Source organism: Puma concolor, chromosome F2 (genome assembly GCF_028749965.1).
Source record: "Puma concolor isolate L17-30 chromosome F2, mPumCon1.1.hap2, whole genome shotgun sequence".
NCBI classification, from domain to species: Eukaryota; Metazoa; Chordata; class Mammalia; order Carnivora; family Felidae; genus Puma; species Puma concolor.
Window position 1 is genome coordinate 60,597,341 of NC_141684.1, and position 18,135 is coordinate 60,615,475.

General features: G+C 34.0%; 1 protein-coding gene across 15 annotated transcripts in view; it reads left to right on the top strand.

Annotated features, from left to right (window-relative positions):
* The window catches only part of STAU2 (staufen double-stranded RNA binding protein 2), a 312,929-nt gene that overhangs the window by 17,739 nt on the left and 277,055 nt on the right, over positions 1-18,135 (top strand). For 5 of the 15 annotated variants that reach the window (XM_086695685.1, XM_086695687.1, XM_086695686.1 and 2 more), the window contains 2 exons: positions 12,290-12,418; positions 17,876-18,021. The exons of 7 other annotated variants lie outside the window; for them this stretch is intronic. In XM_086695685.1, the coding sequence (XP_086551811.1) occupies positions 12,379-12,418; positions 17,876-18,021 (186 nt within the window). In that variant the 5' untranslated portion in view covers positions 12,290-12,378. Of the gene's footprint in view, positions 1-12,289; positions 12,419-17,875; positions 18,022-18,135 lie in introns of those variants that run through there. 3 more of the 15 variants (XM_086695690.1, XM_086695689.1, XM_086695688.1) reach the window with 2 other exon arrangements.

Below are 18,135 nucleotides of genomic sequence, written 5' to 3' on the forward strand. Positions count from 1 at the left end.
ACAGAGCTGAAGAGTAAAATAACTGAACTGAAAAATACACAGACTGTATGAGCTGGATGAGCTGAATATTGGATCATTGACCTGGATGGCAAAGCAATAGAAGTCATGTAGACACATTAGCAAGAAGAAAAAAAAGTTAAGAAAATGAAGATAAGGGATTTTTCTTTCGGACACTATCAAGTGGAATAACATTCACTTTATTTGGGTCCTAGAAAGAAAAGAGAGAGAAAGGGGCAGAAAACTTATCTGAAAAAATCATGGTGGAAAACTTCTAATCTGGGGAACGCAATATACATACAGGTCCATGAGAGAATTCCAAATAAAATGAACCCAAAGAGATCCACATCAAGGTACATTGTAATTAAAATTAGAGAGAGAATCTTAAAAGTAGCGGGAGAAAACTTGTTACATAAAAGGGAAATGTCATAAGGCTATCAGCAGAGTTTTCAGCAGAAACTTTGCAAGCTAGAAGAGAGCAGCATGACATGTTCAAAGTGCTGAGTGGAAAAAACTGCCAACCAAGAATTATCTAGTTGATAAGGTTATCATTCAGAATTGAAGGAGAGATTAAGAATTGTTCAGATAATCAAAACCTAGAGGAGTTCATCACTACTAAACCAACTTTACAAGAAATGTTAAAGGGACTTCTCTAAACTGAAAAGAGGTGGCAATAACAAGCAAATGTATGAAAGTAAAAATCTCTCTGGAAAAGGTAAATATATAGTAAAGGTAGTGGATCAATCACTTACAAAGCAAGTTTGAAGCTTAAAAAAAGACAAAAATAGGGGCACCTGGGTGGCTCAGTCGGTTAAGCATCTGACTTTGGCTCAGGTCATGATCTCACGGTTTGTGAGTTCGAGCCCCACGTTGCAGTCTGTGCTGACATCACGGAGCCTGGAGCCTGCTATGGATTCTGTGTCTCCTTCTGTCTCTGCCCCTCCCCAACTTGTGCTCTGTCTCTCTGTGTCTTTCAGAAAATAAATGTAAAAAGAAAATTAAAAAAAAGACAAAAATAGTAAAATTAAATAAAACTATGGTAATTAGTTAAAAACTGAATGAAATGATGTAAAACATTACATGAAAAATATAAAACGTGGGCAGGGTGGAGAAAATGTGTTTTGGAATATGTGCAAATTTAATTGCTATCAATTCAGAGCAGACCATTATATACATAGTAAGTTATATATGAACTTCATGGTAACCACAAAACAAAAAGTTACAATAAATACACAAAAGTGAATGAGAAGGAAGATGAACAGAACACTAAAGAAAGCCATCAAACCACAATGGAAGAGAAAGAAGAAAGGAACAGAGGAACTATGAAAACAGCCAGTAGACTGAACAAAATTGAAAAAAGTACATACCTATCAATAGTTGCCTTCAGTAAATGGCCTAAACTCTCCAACCAACAGATGCAGTGGCTGAATGGATTTAAAAAAAAAAAAAAAAAAAAAAGCAAGACCCATCTATATGCTGCCTACAAGAGTGTCACTTCAGAAATAAGGACATACACAGACTAAAAATGAAAGGATAGAGAAAGATATTCCATGTAAACAGGAATTAAAAGAAACCTGGAAGGATGCCTAGCTGGCTCAGGTGGTGGAGCATGCAACTCTTGATTTTAGGGTAATGAGTTCAAGCCCCATGGTGGGCATAGAGCTTATTAAAAAAAAATGAAAGAAAGCAGTACGGTTACACTTTTAGCAAAGAAAATTGACTTTAAAACAAAGATTATAATAATAGACAAGGAAGGACATTACATAATGATAAAGGGGTCAATCCAAAAAGAAGACATAATAAATATATATGGACCCAACATAGGAACATCAAGATTTATCAAGCAAATATTAACAGATCTAAAGGGAGAAATTGATAGCAATACCGAAATAGTAGGGGACTTTAACACCCCATTATATCAATGAATAGATCATCCAGACAGCAAATTAATAAGGAAACCTCAGCCTTAAATGACACCATATAGATTTAATATATACAGAACATTCTATATAAAAGCAACAACAAACATTATTCTCAAGTGCACATAGGCCATTTTAGGTTAGATCACATGTTAGGCCACCAGTTAAGCTTCAGTAAATTAAAAAAGATTAAATTCTATTGAGCATCTTTTCTGATTACAATGGTATGAAACTAGAAATCAGTTACAAGAAGAAAACTTGAAAATGGGGAGGTTAAACAACATGCTACCCAACGACCATTGAAGAAATCAAAGAAATAAGAAAAATTCTGAGAGATAAATGAAAATAGAACTATGATATACCAAAATCTTTGGGATACAGCAAAAGCAGTTCTAAGAGGGAATATTATAGGAATATAGGACTACCTCAAGAAACAAAAATCTCCAATAATCTAACTTTGCACCTAAGGGAGCTAGAAAAAAAAGAACAAATAAAGCTCTCAAAGTTAGTAGAAGAAAAGAAATAATAGCAATCAGAGCAGAACTAAATGAAAGAGAAACAATAGAACAGATTAATAAAACTAAGAGCTGATTATTTGAAAAGATAACATTGACAAATTTTTAGGTAGACTAACTAAGAAAAAAGAGAAGGCTCTAATCATCAAAATCAAAATGCAAGAGGAGAAATTAAAACTGACACCACAGTACAAAGGGTAAGAGACTAACAAGAAATATATGCTAACAAATTGGACAACCTAGAAGAAATGGATAAATGCCTAGAAACAACTATCTTCCAGGACTGAATCATGAAGAAATAGAAAATCTGAATGAACCAGTTATGCTGAGATTGATTAGTAATGGAAAACTTCCCAACAAGCCAAAGTCCCAAGACCAGGTAGTTTTGCTGGTGACTTCTACCAAAATTAGAAAGATTTAACACCTATCCTTTTCAAACTCTTCCAAAAAATTGAAGAGGAGGGAATACTTCCAAACTCATTTTATGAGGCTAGCATTACCTGGATAACAGCCCAGACATGGATACCATATAAAAGATTTTTAAAAATTATAGGGCAACATCACTGATATGAACATTGATGCAAAAATTCTCAACAAAATGTTAGCAAACTGAATGCAACAATACATTGAAAGGATCATAAGCCAAGATCAAGTAGGATTTATTCAAGGGGTGCAAGGAATGGTTCAGCATCCATCAGCCAACCAACATGGTACAGCACATTAACCAAATGAAGGAAAGAATTGCATGATCATCTTTATAGATGCAGAAAAAGCATTTGACAAATTTAAACATTTGTGATAAAAACTCTCAACAAAGTGGCTACAGAGGGAATGTACCTCAACATAACAAAAGCCATATATAGTAAACACACAGTTACCATTATACTCAGTGGTGAACAGCTATAAGCTTTCCCTCTAAGATCAGGAACAAGACAAGGATGCCCACTGTCACCACTTTTATTCAACATAGTGTTGGAAATCCTAGCCACAGCAATTAGCAGGAAAAAGAAATAAAAGGCATCCAAATTGGAAAGGAATAAGTAAAATGGTCACCATCTGAAGATGACAGAATACTATACATAGAAAACCCAAAAGACTCCCCCATTTTTTGATTGGGATTTATTTTTTGTTGTTGAGATGTAAGGGTTCTTTATGTATTATAGGTGTCAATTCCTTATCCAGGTATATGATTTGAGAAACAATTTGAGAGAATTTATTTTTAGCAGACTTGCACTGCAAGAGGTCTTGAAGTTATTTAGGCAAAAGAAAAATTACTAACAGATGGAAATTTGGATCTGTGAAAAGGAATGAAGAGTGTAAGAAATGGTAAAATATGGAGTAAATGTAAGACATTTTCTGCATTTTTAAACTTTTCAAAAGAGTTGATTAATTAAATCAAAAGTAATAACAATGAATTGGTGGCTTATAGTATACATAGAAGTAGATTGGTGTCAGTAGCATAAGGAATGGTACAGGAGAATGGGAAGTATGGTATTGTTAGGTCCTTATACCGTATACAAAGGGGCATAATATTTATTTGAAGTGTGTATATTTTAGAGCAATTGCTGTAAAAAAAGAAAAATAACTTATAAGCTATAGGGGAGATGAATTGAATATTAAAACCTAATCAGTCCACAAGAAAGTAGGTAAAGATGAAAAAAGGAATAAACAGGAGATGCTACTATATTTAGATCTCTTTTTGATAATTACATTAAATATAAATGATCTAAATCTAGTTAAAAGGCAGATACTCAGATTGGCTAGAAAAGCAGTTGTCAAATATATGGTGTTGAGAAACTTTGAATATAAAGATAAAGATAGACTAAAAGTACAGATTGCATCTGGCTCATATGTAGTAATAGGGACTTTATTTATACTTACCATGAAATAACTCCCTGTTCCATAAAACTAAGTACATAAAATAACAGTTCTGAAGACACTGCATGTGAAGCAGTGAGAGTCAGGGATCTCTGAGTGATAAGAAACAAGTGAGGTGAGCCTGCAATTGCCCTAGTCTGTTGCATTGAGAGACTTACCAGGATGTGGCACAAGCAGTGGCAACTGAGGTGTGGAGCTTGCCACATTCCCCTGGTTGAGGAGATGTTGCTCTGGAACTGAGTTGCAAATTATAACAGCAAGTCTTGAAAGAAACAATATTTCCATGTTACTTAACTGCATCCCAGAACAAAGTTCAGGAATATTTATAGGGCTGGGAAACACCAGCACACAAGTGCGTGTCATTCAGTTAAAGATTCCCATAGATGCACAAGAACATAAAAACATGAGAATAATCTATCATGGGGGCACAGAATTGATACAGATGATAGAATTAGCTGAGGATTTTAAAACTATTTGTTATAATTATATTCCATATGTTCAGAAAGTAAGAAACATATAAGATGCAAAAAGATCCATATAGAACTTTTAAAGATAAAAACTACATCTGAGATGAAAAGTATAGTGGATGAGATAAATCACAGATTAGATCTTGCAGGAAAAAGATTAAGTGTGTATATACTTCCAGAAGTAGTTGCCAAAAACTTTCCAAATAAGTTTTTTCAAATACCTTTTAATGTTTATTTATTTATTTTTATTTATTTTTTTAAACTTTTTTTTTAACGTTTTATTTTTGAGAGACAGAGAGAGACAGAGCACAAGTGGGGGAAGGGCAGAGAGAGAGGGAGACAAAGAATCTGAAGCAGGCTCCAGGCTCTGAGCTGTCAGCACAGAACCCAGTGTGGGGCTCGAACCCATGAACCATGAGATCATGACCTGAGCTGAAGTCGGACACTTAACTGACTGAGCCACCCATGTGCCACCAAATAAATTTTATTAAGATGAAACCATAAACCAGAACTTTCCAAATAAATTTTATTAAGATACAACCATAAAGAAGTTCAATGAGCTACCAAGTTTAAGAAATATAAAGGAAACTACCCTGAGGCTTATCATAATCAAATTACCAAATACAAATGATAAAGAGAAAATCTTAAAAGTCAGAGAAAAAATAGACATGATCAAGTTGTGTGCATAGGAACAAAGATAAAGATGACATTAGATTTCTTGTCAGAAACAATATAAGCAAGAAAAGAGTGGAATAATATGTTTAATGTATTGAAAGATGAAAAAAATCAACCTAGGATTCTGTACCTGGCAAAAATATGTTTCAGAAACAAACATGTTGCAAATTTATTTTCTTTTTTTTTTTTCAACGTTTATTTATTTTATTTTTGGGACAGAGAGAGAGCATGAACGGGGGAGGGGCAGAGAGAGAGGGAGACACAGAATCGGAAACAGGCTCCAGGCTCTGAGCCATCAGCCCAGAGCCCGACGCGGGGCTCGAACTCACGGACCGCGAGATCGTGACCTGGCTGAAGTCGGACGCTTAACCGACTGCGCCACCCAGGCGACCCGAAAATTTATTTTCAAACACAGAGAAGCTGAAGAAATTAATTGCTAACACCCTCTTCCCCCCTCCCCCCTTAAGGAAGATTTTAAAGTATGTCCTACAGACAGCAGGAAAGTGATACCAGTTGAATAAAAATAAAAACAAAGCCAAAAGACCCACAAGAAATGGTAACTACTTGGGTAAATATATGGAATTTGTTATTTTTTTTTTTAAAGGATTTTATTTTAGAGAGAGAGTGTGAGTGGGGGAGAGGGTCAGAAGGGCAGACAGAGAGAGAATCCCAAGCAGGCTCATGCTCAGCACAGAGCCTGACATGGGGCTTGATTCCATGACCCTAGTATCATGACCTAAGCCAAAATCAAGAGTCACTCAACTGACTGAGCCACCCAGGAGCCCCTAGAATTTGTTTCTTATTTAATCTCTTTAAAATATATTTGCTTAAAGTAAAAATATTAACAAGCTATTGTATGGTTTATAACATACATAAAAGTAAAATGCCAGATAACAGCGTAAAGGCTGAGGGAAAAAAGGAAATATAGAGATTCTTATACTCTACATTAGATGGTAGATCATTTAAAGGTAGACTGTGATAAGTTAGAGATCTATATTGTAAACTCTAATGCAGCCACTAAAATAGGAAAACAGTCATAACTAATAAGCCAAAGTAGAATTTAATCATGCAGAAATTAATACAATAGAAATCATGACAACATGAAAAGGGAAAAAAGATCATTTGGGACAAATACTGTATAAAATAAATAGTAAGATGATATGTTATAATGAATAACCATATTAAGTACAAATATAAATATTCTAAACATCCCTATTTAAAGGCCAAGATTGAATAAAAAGATCCAATCATTTACTTGGCTATAAGAAGTACTTTTAACTATAAACACAAATAGATTAAAAGTAAAAAAGTAGAAAAAGATGTAACATGTTAACCTAGTTGAAAGAAACTTGGACTGAGTTTATTAATTTCAGACGAAGGAACTTTCAGTATTATCTGGGGTAAAGAAGATCATTTCATAATAATGGGGTCATTTAATCAAGAGGACATACCAGGCTTAATGTTTATACACTTAAACTGAGCTTCAAAACATGCAAAACAAAATGAACAGAAATGCAAAGAGAAATTCACAATTATAGCCAGAGATTTCAGTCACCCCTCTCAATAATTGATATAACAAGTGGGCAGAAAATTACCAAAGATACAGTTGAGTTGTTGAGTTGAGAATTCAATTCAACTTGACCTAACTGGATTTAGAGAACACTCTACTCAAGAAGAGCAGAAAATACATTTGTTCAGAAGTTTACACTGAACATTTACCAAGATAGACTATATTTGCCAAGATTGGGCTATAAAAGAAGTGTCAATAAATTCAAAAGGATTGAATTCATAAAGAATCTCCCAGACCACAGTGGAATTAAATTAGAAATCATTAATAGAAAGATCCTTGGAAAATTTCCCAAATGTTTGGAAATTAAATAGCATGTTTATAAATAATCCATTGCTAGAAGAAATCAAAAAAGAAATTGGTAAGTATTTTAAACTGAATGAGGATAGAAACAGCATTTTAAAAGATAATGCTAAAACAGAGGGAAATCTATAGCTCTAAATATCTGTATTAGAAAAGAAGACAAATCTCAAATGAGTTCAGCTTCTATCTTAAAAAACTAGAAAAAAGAGTAATTTAATCTCAAAGGAAGCAGAAGAAAATAGTAGATAATCTGAATAGCTCCCTATGATTTAAAGAAATTGAAATTGTAGTTAAAAGTCTGCCCACAAAGAAAACTCCAGGTCCAACTAGTTTCATTGGTGAATTGCACAAAACACTATAGGAAGAAATACTATCATTTCTATATCATCTTTTCTAAAATATTTGAAGTGGAGGGAATATTTTCCAAAGCCTATGATGCCAGCATTGCTGGGGAACCAGAACCAGACAAAGACATTATAAGAGAACTTTAGAATAATACTACTTGCAAGCATAGATGCAAAACATTTAAGCCAAATTTCAGCAAATCAAATTCAACTGTGTATTAAAAGGTTAATATGTCATGACCACTTGGGGTTTATCCCAGGAATGCAAGGTTGGTTTAACATTCAAAAAAACCCATATGATTCACCATATTTACAAACTAACAAGTAAAAATCATGGTGTGGAAAAATCACTTGACTAATCCAGTAACCTTCCTGATTTAAAGAAAAAAAAAAAAACGTTTACAAAACTAAGAATAGAAGTGGGATTCCTCAATCTGATAATGGACATTCATGACAAACCTAATTTGCTGACATTGTACTTACTGGTGAAAGGTTAAATACTTTCTTTATGATATAAGGAACAAGAGAGAGATGTTTACTTTTACCATCTTATTGAATATTGCCCTGAGGTTCTAGGTAGTGCAATCAGGGAAGAAAAAAAAAAATGTTATTCACATGAGAAAGGAAGGAATAAAACTATCCTTATTCACAGATGACCTGACTGTATATGTAAAAATCTCACAATACTATTAGCACCAGTTGAATGAGTTTAAGGATACAAGATTAATATACAAAAATCAGTTGTGTTTCTATAAAGTAGCAAGGAACAATCAGAAGTTCAAGTAAAAAATACCATTTACAACAATACAAAAATATGAAATACTGATTAACAAAGTATGTTAAAGAAAATTGAGAACTACAAAATACTGTTGAGAGAAAGCGAAGGATACTGAAATAAATTGAGAGATACAGTTGTTCCTTATTCACAGATTTTGTATTTTCTTTTTATTTTTTATTTAAAAAAATTTTTTTTTAAATGCTTATTTATTTCTGAGACAGAAAGAGACAGAACATGAGCTGGGGAGAGGAGAGAGAGAGGGAGACACAGAATCAGAAGCAGGCTCCAGGCTCCGAGCTGTCAGCACAGAGCCTGACACGGGGCTTGAACTCACAAACCACGAGATCATGACCTGAGCCGAAGTCGGTCGCTCAACCGACTGAGCCACCCAGGCGCCCCTGTATTTTCTTTTTAATGTTTATTTTTGAGAGACAGTGAGACACAGTGCGAGTGAGTGAGGGGCAGAAAGAGGGACACAGAATCTGAAGCAGGCTCCAGGCTCTGAGCTGTCAGCATAGTGCTCAATGTGGGGCTCGAACCAGGGAACCATGAGATCATGACCTGAGCCGAAGTTGGATGCTTAACCGACTGAGCCACCCAGGCGCTCCACAGATTCTGTGTTTTGAGTTGACCTATTTGGTGAAATTTATTTCTAATCCCCAAATCAATACTTGGAGTGCTTTGCAGAGTGGCACAAAATTTGAGTTGCCCGATATGCGCAGTCTGAATTCAGGATGAACAAGGTGACATTCTGTTTTCTTGTTCTAGCTGTCATGCATTAAGCAGGTGTCCTTGGTTTATTTAGTGCCACATTTTTAGCATTTTTGTGGGGTTTTTTTTTGGTGATTTAGCTGTTTAAAATGGCTCCTAAGCATGGAAGTGCTTTGTAGTCTTCCTAAGCATAAGAAAGTTGTAAGGTACCTTATGGAGAAGACACATGTATTTAGATAAGCTTTGTTCAGGCAAAGGTTACAGTGCTGTCAGCTCTGAGTTTAGTGTTAATGAATCAACGATATATACTAGATAGGGGGTCTTCAACCAGAAACACACATAAAACTAGGTTATGTATTGATTGAGAACAATGTCATGACCAGAGGTATGTAGGAACCTGTCTTTCCCCTAGCAGCAGTGGTTTAGTATTTGATAATTCACTGTTCATGGTGACATTCTAGAAGATAATTATCATTAGATATTATTATTCCAGTAATGAGAATTAGTTGTATATCTTGTACATGAGTTGGAAAACTCAACTTTGTTAAAATGTTGATTTTCACCAAATTAATCTATAGATTCAAGGGACTTCTCTAATTTTTACAGGCATGTTTGCCTAAAATAAAATTCATATGTAAATATGAGAATTTAGAATAGCCAAAATAAATGTGAAAAAGAACAGTTTTGGGGGACAATACTACCTAATTTCAAGAAATAACTATGGGGGCGCCTGGGTGGCTCAGTCGGTTGAGCGTCTGACTTCAGCTCAGGTCATGGTCTTGCAGTTCATGGGTTTGAACCTTGTGTCAGGCTCTGTGCTAACAAACAGCTCAGAGCCTGGAGCCTGCTTTCAGATTCTCTCTCTCCCCCTCCCCTGCCCATGCTCTCTGCCTCTCCCTGTCTCTCTAAAAAAAATAAATGGTAAAAAAAAATTAAAAAAGAAATACCATAAAGCTGCAGTAAAAATAGCATTGGCATAAAGATAGACAAATAAATCAATGAAACATAAGAGGTAGTCCAGAAGTAAGCCCACTTAGATGTAAATAATTGATTTTGACAAAGCCATAAAAAGCAATACAGTGGAAAAAATACAAGTGTTTTTCATATATACTGCTTGAGCATTGGATATTGATATATAAAAAATGGAATTGAATCCATACTTTGCAACATATATGAAAATTAATTCAAAATGGCTCAGGGGCTTAAATGTGCAACCTAAACTATAAAGCTTGTAGAAGAAAACTTAGGAGAAAATCTTAGAGCCCTGAACTAGGTAATGATTTCTTAGATACAACACCAAGAGCATAATATATAAATGGATAAGTTGATAAACTAGATTTTATTAAAGTCTGCTCTTCGAAAGACACTGGTAAGAGAATGAAAAGAGATGACACATTGTGGGAGAAAATCTTTGTGAAACATACAACTGATTAATGACTCATATTTGGATTATATAAAGAACTCTACAAATAAAACAATAAGAAAAATAACCTAATTAAAAATGGGTAAAATATTCAGGTGGACACTTCACTATAGGATAAATACAGAGAGTGTGTCAAAGATGAAAAGATGATCAACATCAGTAGTCAGTAGGGAAATGCAAATTAAAACCACAGTGAGATACCATTACACAGCTATTAGAATGACTAAAGTTATGAAGGCTAACCATATCAAATGTTGGTAAGGCTACCATATTTTAGCTGTGTTTAAATCCCAAGGTGGCTTCCTTTGTAAAAGTTAGGGATTGTAGACATGACACGGCCTGCTTTAAGTTAGGTTCTTGAGCATCTTCTTGTTTACAGAACCGTGGTGACCCTATAAAGACTAGAAAGGACAACAACAATTAGAGTCTAAGACTTTTACACTATAAATCATTCCCTACTTTTGGTGTGACTTTGTAAAATAACTTCTTTAATACAAAGCTTAATCTGTGTGTTTAGTGTAAAAAAGGTAGAACAGTGGGATACTTGAAAGTAGAAAGTGAAGAGTCCCTCTGTTCCCTGCCAGTTCCATTTCTCCCTTAATACACAGGCACATGTTTGATGTAAAAAAATAAAAATAAGACTAGACAGTAGGCTGTTGTATCTGTTTTTCTTTTGACCTCTTGTAATGTTTCCCATGTCAGTGCATAAGCTCTGTACCTCATCTTTGCAAGGTTGCACATCCCATTGTAGTTTATTTAATTACTTATTGATAGGTAAATATTTAGCTTGTTTATAATTCTTGGTAATACAGTCTTGCTATACAGATTGTCACTGTGTATATTTTATGTGAGTCTGTAGAATTGCTGTTTTAAAGATAGATGCAAATGAAACTATAAACAGTATTGTCAGATTGCTCACTAGAAGGTTTGTACTAAGTTATATTTGCATCAGTAGAGTTTGCATCCATTTTCCCACATCCTGGCCAATACCTACATGATCATTTTTTCATATATATCAGTTTAATATGGTAAGTTACATTTCACTGGAATTCGATTTTTTATTTGTTTAGACGTTCATTTTTTGAATAGATGTGTTCACTCAAATTATATTGTGAGTTGATTGTGCATACCTTTGTCCCTATTCCTATTGGATTAAAAAATCGATTCATATCATCTTTGTATTTTATAGTTGTGAAACAATTTTTCTTTACATGTTGCAAGTATTTCTCCAGTTTGTAGACATTTTTAGCATCATTTATGGTACGTTTTGCTCTATGGAAGTTTTATATTTTTATGTTGTTAAATCTGTCAGTTTATCCCACTGTGGCTTCTAGGTTTCTCTTCTTATCTAGAAAAGCCTTCTGCCTTACAGGATTATGACAAGTATTTAGCCAAAGTTTCTTGTGCTTTTGCCCTATTTTTATATTTGCATTTTAATACTTAGGGAATTTATTTTTGTGTTTATATGAGGTAGGAACTTAAGTTTTTTCCCTAATAGGCAATTATATCAGACGAGTTTGATTCTTGGATAGTGATTTTGCTTGGACAACCTTAGGTTATAGTCTAATTTGAAGTTACAAGGTTTGTTTTAGTTATAAATATGGATAAGTAATTCTATTTCTCCTAGAAGGCAAGAACCTGTAGTAGGTAAATATCTTTGCTTTTTTGACTCTGTGTTTTTTTTTCCCCCCCTTTATTTACTTGGGAATTAGGATGAGTCACTTCCAATAGCAGGGCATAGGGGAAGGGAAGCCAGCAAAGAGACATAGACACTGTGTCCAAGTCATTTCTGGGACCAGGGATGGAAACGGATTCTTCTGTGGAGAGACTTGCCTTGGCAGGTGAGGTAGACCAAGACTTTATTAGCAACAGCTCTGGCTGCAATTTAACTACTTTAAAAATGTTGCTATTGTGAGTTCTGGCTTAGGAAACTTTTGGTGTTTTGATGGATTCTGGTCAGTTTTTTCTGCGCTTTCCTTCTATGCATTCTATTTTCTGCTAATGATCTACTTGTATTTGATGGAATGTGATGTTTTCTGTGCTTTCTCCTGCATGTGTGCTTAGACAGGCTTGGATTGTCTTTCTCTCTTCTCCCCTTGCTAGCTTGGTGAATTCCCACTTTCTTTAATATAATCACCACCTCTTAAAACCTGCCTTTTAATCCCTCCTCCACCTAAGAAGTCCCTGTAACAGCCTTATTGTAGCACTTACATTGTAGTATTGTATTTGTTTATTATATGTATCTGTTTCTTGTACCCTTCTGAGCTCTTTTGGGACAGGGATTTTTGCTTGTTGATTGAAAAGTCTGAGCTACATTATTATCATATAGTGTGAAGATTTAAGTCCCAGAGAGGACATTTTATAAAGATATAAAAAGTAGGGTATATCTCAAAAAGAATAGAGTATATCTACTTTTTGTTGCCTGTGCTGGTACTGTTAAATATCTATTTACCAGTGTTACTTACCAAAGTTATGGAGAATTACATGTAAACAAATTTCATATCAACAAAAATAGAATATTCCAAAACAAATATGACAAAAATGTTTTTTTATATCACAGCTGGGAATTTTTCAGAGGAAACAAACTTCTGATGTTATAAGTCAATGGAAAACATAACAAAATACATGTTTCTTACAGAATGTTAAAGAAGTCTATTTGTATGAATAAAATCAGTGTATCCTAACAGATTTAAGTTTATTTTTTGAGAGAGAGAGAGAGAGAGAGAGAGAACAAGGAAGAGGCAGAGAGAGAGGGAGAGACAATCCCAAGCAGGCTCTGTGGGTGCAGAGCCTGATGCAGGGCTTGATCCCACGAGCTGTGAAATTCATGACCTGAGCCAAAACCAAGAGTTGGACTCCTAACTGTCTGAGCCACCCAGGTGCCCCTAGAACATTTTAAGCTAGAATATTTTAGTTTGGAAGGCTGTGAAAAAGGGTTTATAAAAACTGTATCAATGTTTTCATAATTTGATGATGTTTTAACAAATTGTTTTTAATCAGAATAATAATAGATTCTTGTCATTGTGTGTCTTGCATCATCTCATTCAATTCATACTATTATAAGTAGTATAAAAACAACTATTATTTCTGTTTTGCTGTCTAGGAAAGTGAGTTTTTGGTACTTTCTCAAAGTCATATAGCTATCAGTAAGTGGCAGAGATGTCCAAACAGGATCCTAACCATCATAGGGCAGTTGCTCTCTCAAAATGGTCAAGACTTAGATTGTAAAATCCATTATCATTAATGTAATTTAATTATTTTTTTGCATATGAGGTAAATATTTTATTTTTGAATTTAAAAAGTTTTTAAAAATCTAATTTATTGTCAAATTGGCTTACATACAACACCCAGTGCTCATCCCAATAAATGCCCTCCTCAATGCCCATTATCATTAATTTTATTTACTTCTAAGTAGACTTCTGTTCCAGCCACCTAACTGACTTGAAGCCTATTTCAAAATATCTTCAGGGAGGACATTCTTAGGTCTCTTGAAAATGTATACCTGTGCAACAGTGTATGTATTTCTCACTTTTTGCAATGTTGACTTTTCTAAAAAGTTAGATAGAAAGCTAATTTGTGGATCTCAACTTTTATAGACCAATTTGTTTTGTAGTTTGATAAATGCTTTATTAAAATTTTGGTCTAACTTTTAATTATTGCTCTACTCTGTCAAGTAGTTAATACTAATAAGATTTCTGATTAGATAGAGGAATATCTATTCAAAATAAAATTCTAACCATTTTGTAAAATAAACAGTTACAACTAGGACTAATTAGTTGTAAATTTAATAAGTTTAAACCTTTGAATTTTAGTTATAAAGCTTTACCTAAGTGAGATCCTTCGTGCATTTGCATACCTTTCACACCAAAACCTCAGTTATACATTAAAATCTTTTACTGGATGCATGGTCTTTTTATGAAGCAGAGAATCAAAGTTAATGGAATGTAAGTTTAACACCATGTTATTAGTTGGTACTTTTCTTAAAGGATTTAGATTGGGTTTTCTAACCAAACAAGTATACAGAGCTATAAACTTACCATTTTTTAAAAATGTTTATTTATTTTGAGAGTGAGAGAGTGTGCAAGCAGGGGAAAGGCAGAGAGGGAGCGAGAGAGAGAATCCCAAGCTGGCAGCGCAGCGTCCTATGTGAGGCCTCTGTTTCACAAAGTGCGAGATCATGACCTGAGCAGAAATCAAGAGTCAGATACTTAACTGACTGAGCCACCCAGGTGCCCCTATACTTACCATTTTAATCACATTTTAATATATTAAAAGCCTATGCTATTAAAATTTTTCACTATAAAATTGTAACATTATGCTTGCTGTGCTGCTAATAATTTTTGCATTGTAGAAGGTGAATGTGTAGCATTGTTGAGTTATGAAAATTGTATAGTAGTATAAATGCTATTAAACTGTTATGGAAAATTGGCTGATTTTTATCAGACTTTAGTATTTCTCATTTTTAACAAATTGTAATTTTTCTTTTGCTTTTTGATATTCAGTTAATCTGTGTTATCTATTGTACTTGAGTTATTTAATGCCATGGTATGTAAGGACTGAAATTAGTTGTGGTCCAGGTCACTTTGTATTTTATATAGTGACTGACTTTCTGGTACAATTTATAAAATTCACGGTGGAATAAGTAAGATGCAGATTTCCTCAAACCTCTCTTGACTTACTCTTGTCTTTTTTGTGCTGTTCCAAAAAGTAATAATTACTGTTTTTTTATTTTGTTTTTGTTTTTTGCTTTTTTGTTTTGCAGGCCACATAGGGTGTGGTTTAATTATAGAATCAGCTGCCAGCTGTATTGGTCCTACAGGTGGTTGCTTAGGTTCTCTTTTACTTGTGCCTTACTAGGTATTTATGTAGTTTTTTAATCAAATAATTTCTTAACTGTAATGATTGTGATCAAATTATTGTACTAAATTATTGGTCCTATAAAGAGTATTAAAAAGTTAAGAGAATACTGTTTTGTCCATTAAACTTGCCACAGAAAGTTTATAAAGTTCCTAAAACCAGCTATTTCCATTCATTTAATGTATGCTCCACACATGGTGGCTACAGTTTTATTGGGCAGAAAGTAATCCACTTGCGTGTTTTATGCTTAGATTTTAAAGTGTTGCTTAGTACTGATTTGTAGGGGATGAAAGAAAACTAAAAAGCAGTTAATGTGTCTATAAATAAGATGAAGGAATAATATAGGATAAAGTAATTTAATATAGTATTAGGAAAATAATTTGAAGCTGTAGTATTTAGATTACTATACATTTAAAAATCTTAAAGTCAAGATAATCTGGGGGTTAAGTAGGATAGATTTATTACCCTTATTTTACAGGTGAAGCATAGAAAGCTTAGTTTAATTAAGTAAGAATCATTAAGACCTTACAGGTTAGGGAAGGATTTCTTAAATAAGACATAGAAAGCAAAGATTGGTAAATAATAAAATATAAAATAATCAATTAAAAAAAAAGATGGAAGCAATTCTCAAAAAAGGAGGCCCAAATGATCAATAATATGAAAAGATGATTATCTTCACTAGGAAAATGGGAATGCAAATTAAAATAATAATGGGGATAACAAAAAATGTCAAATATCAGATTATCAAAAATTAAAATGCCTGACCATTCAAGTTTGAGGGGAAGTGGTAATTCTCATACTGCTAGGGGAAAGTAACGTGGTATACTGTGCGTGCCATTTGGCAACAGGTTTTAACTCGTAAGAGTAAAGAATTGAAGCAACCTAAGTGTCTTTTAGTAGGGGAAGGGATTAAAAAACCGATATGATATTGTGATAGAAATTATTATTTTTTAAGTATTTTTTTTATTTTTAACATTTATATATTTTTGAGAAACAGAATGTGAGTGGGGAGGGGCAGAGAGAGGGAGACGCAGAATCCGAAGCAGGTTCCAGGCTTTGAGCTGTCAGCACAGAGCCTGATGTGGGGCTTGAACCCACGAATCAGGAGATCATAATCTGAGCCAAAATTGGAGCCTTAACTGACTGAGCCGCCTAGGCTCCCTGTGATGGAAATTATACAGCAGTTAAAAGTAATGCAATGGATTTATATAAGTTATAATATCAAAAACATAATTGAAGATTGAAGAAAGTAAGTTATGAAAATTATGTTAATATTATGTTATTACTATTATGTTAAATTATGTTAATATTACTATTAATGTGACTACAAAACCACGTGTATATGTATACATGTGTATCAAGACTATATATTTTTTCGTGGACATACATGCATGCATATATAAACGTATTTTAAAATATCCCAGAGGGATATATTCTGAATTTTTTTTTTAATGTTTACTTAATTTTGAGAGAGAGACGGAGGCAGAATCTGAAGCAGGCTCCAGGCTCTGAGCTGTCAGCACAGAGCCCGATGCTCGGCTGGAACTCAAAAACTGCGAGATCATGACCTGAGCTGAAGTCAGATGCTTAACTGACAGAGACACCCAGGCGCCTCCCAGAGGGATATATTCTAAATTCATATAGTAGTGGTTTCTGGAAAGGATAAAGGGAGCTTAACTGGAATATAATACTTTTCTCTTAATAAAATTAAAACAGTCATGGAAAAACTGATTTCAGTTCTAGGTGGTAGTGACACGGACATTGGTTAAATTATCCTTTTTGCTTCTTTTAAAATTTCGTTAGAAAATAAAAAGAAAAGGAAGTTGCTAAAAAATAATAGTTGGAAGAGCTAGTACTTAGACTTGATTCCCAAGTCTAGAGCTCTTACAGTTAATATGCTGCCTCAAAATTAGAAGGAAAAAAAAATCAGACCAAAAGATAAAAAAGGTTGGGGCACCTGGCTGGCTGTTGGTAGAGCATGCAGCTCTTGATCTTGGGGTCATGAGTTTGAACCCCATGTTGGGTGTAGAGATTTCCGAAGAAATAAACTGGAAAAAATGATTTAAGAAGGTAGAAAGAATTTAGTTTTATGGTAATAAGAATTGGGAGAATTGTGTTTATTATAAAATTTTTTTGAGAGGAAAGGGAAGTTATAAATTAAAAATTATTATAATATAATTTAAAAATCTTTAAGCATGTTGTTATCAAAAAATAGAGAGAGGGCAACTTAGGTACTTAGGGAGAAAGTTACCTTAATTTACTGTTTAAAATGTGATACATATTTCTGTTGCATGTAATGGAAGACTGTAGATGATTTGATTTTTTTATATAAAATTCATGAAAATAATTTAATCCAAATTTACAATCTAACTTCAATCGAAAAAAGTCAAAACTAGCTTTTCATCCATTTTGTAAAGTCATTCTTCACAAAAACTTTACAGCCTTTTTATTTACAGCTTCTCTCCAAGATAAAATGGCAAACCCCAAAGAGAAAACTCCAATGTGTCTGGTAAATGAGTTAGCCCGTTTCAATAGAGTCCAACCCCAGTATAAACTTCTGAAAGAAAGAGGGCCTGCTCATTCGAAGGTAAGGTTATGAAGAGAGGTGGTGAGACATGCTTATCAAAGTCTATCAGATTTGTCATCACAGGTTTTAATTGTGCTTCATTTTGCGGGGGAGGGGCAGCAGGTTACCTGAAGG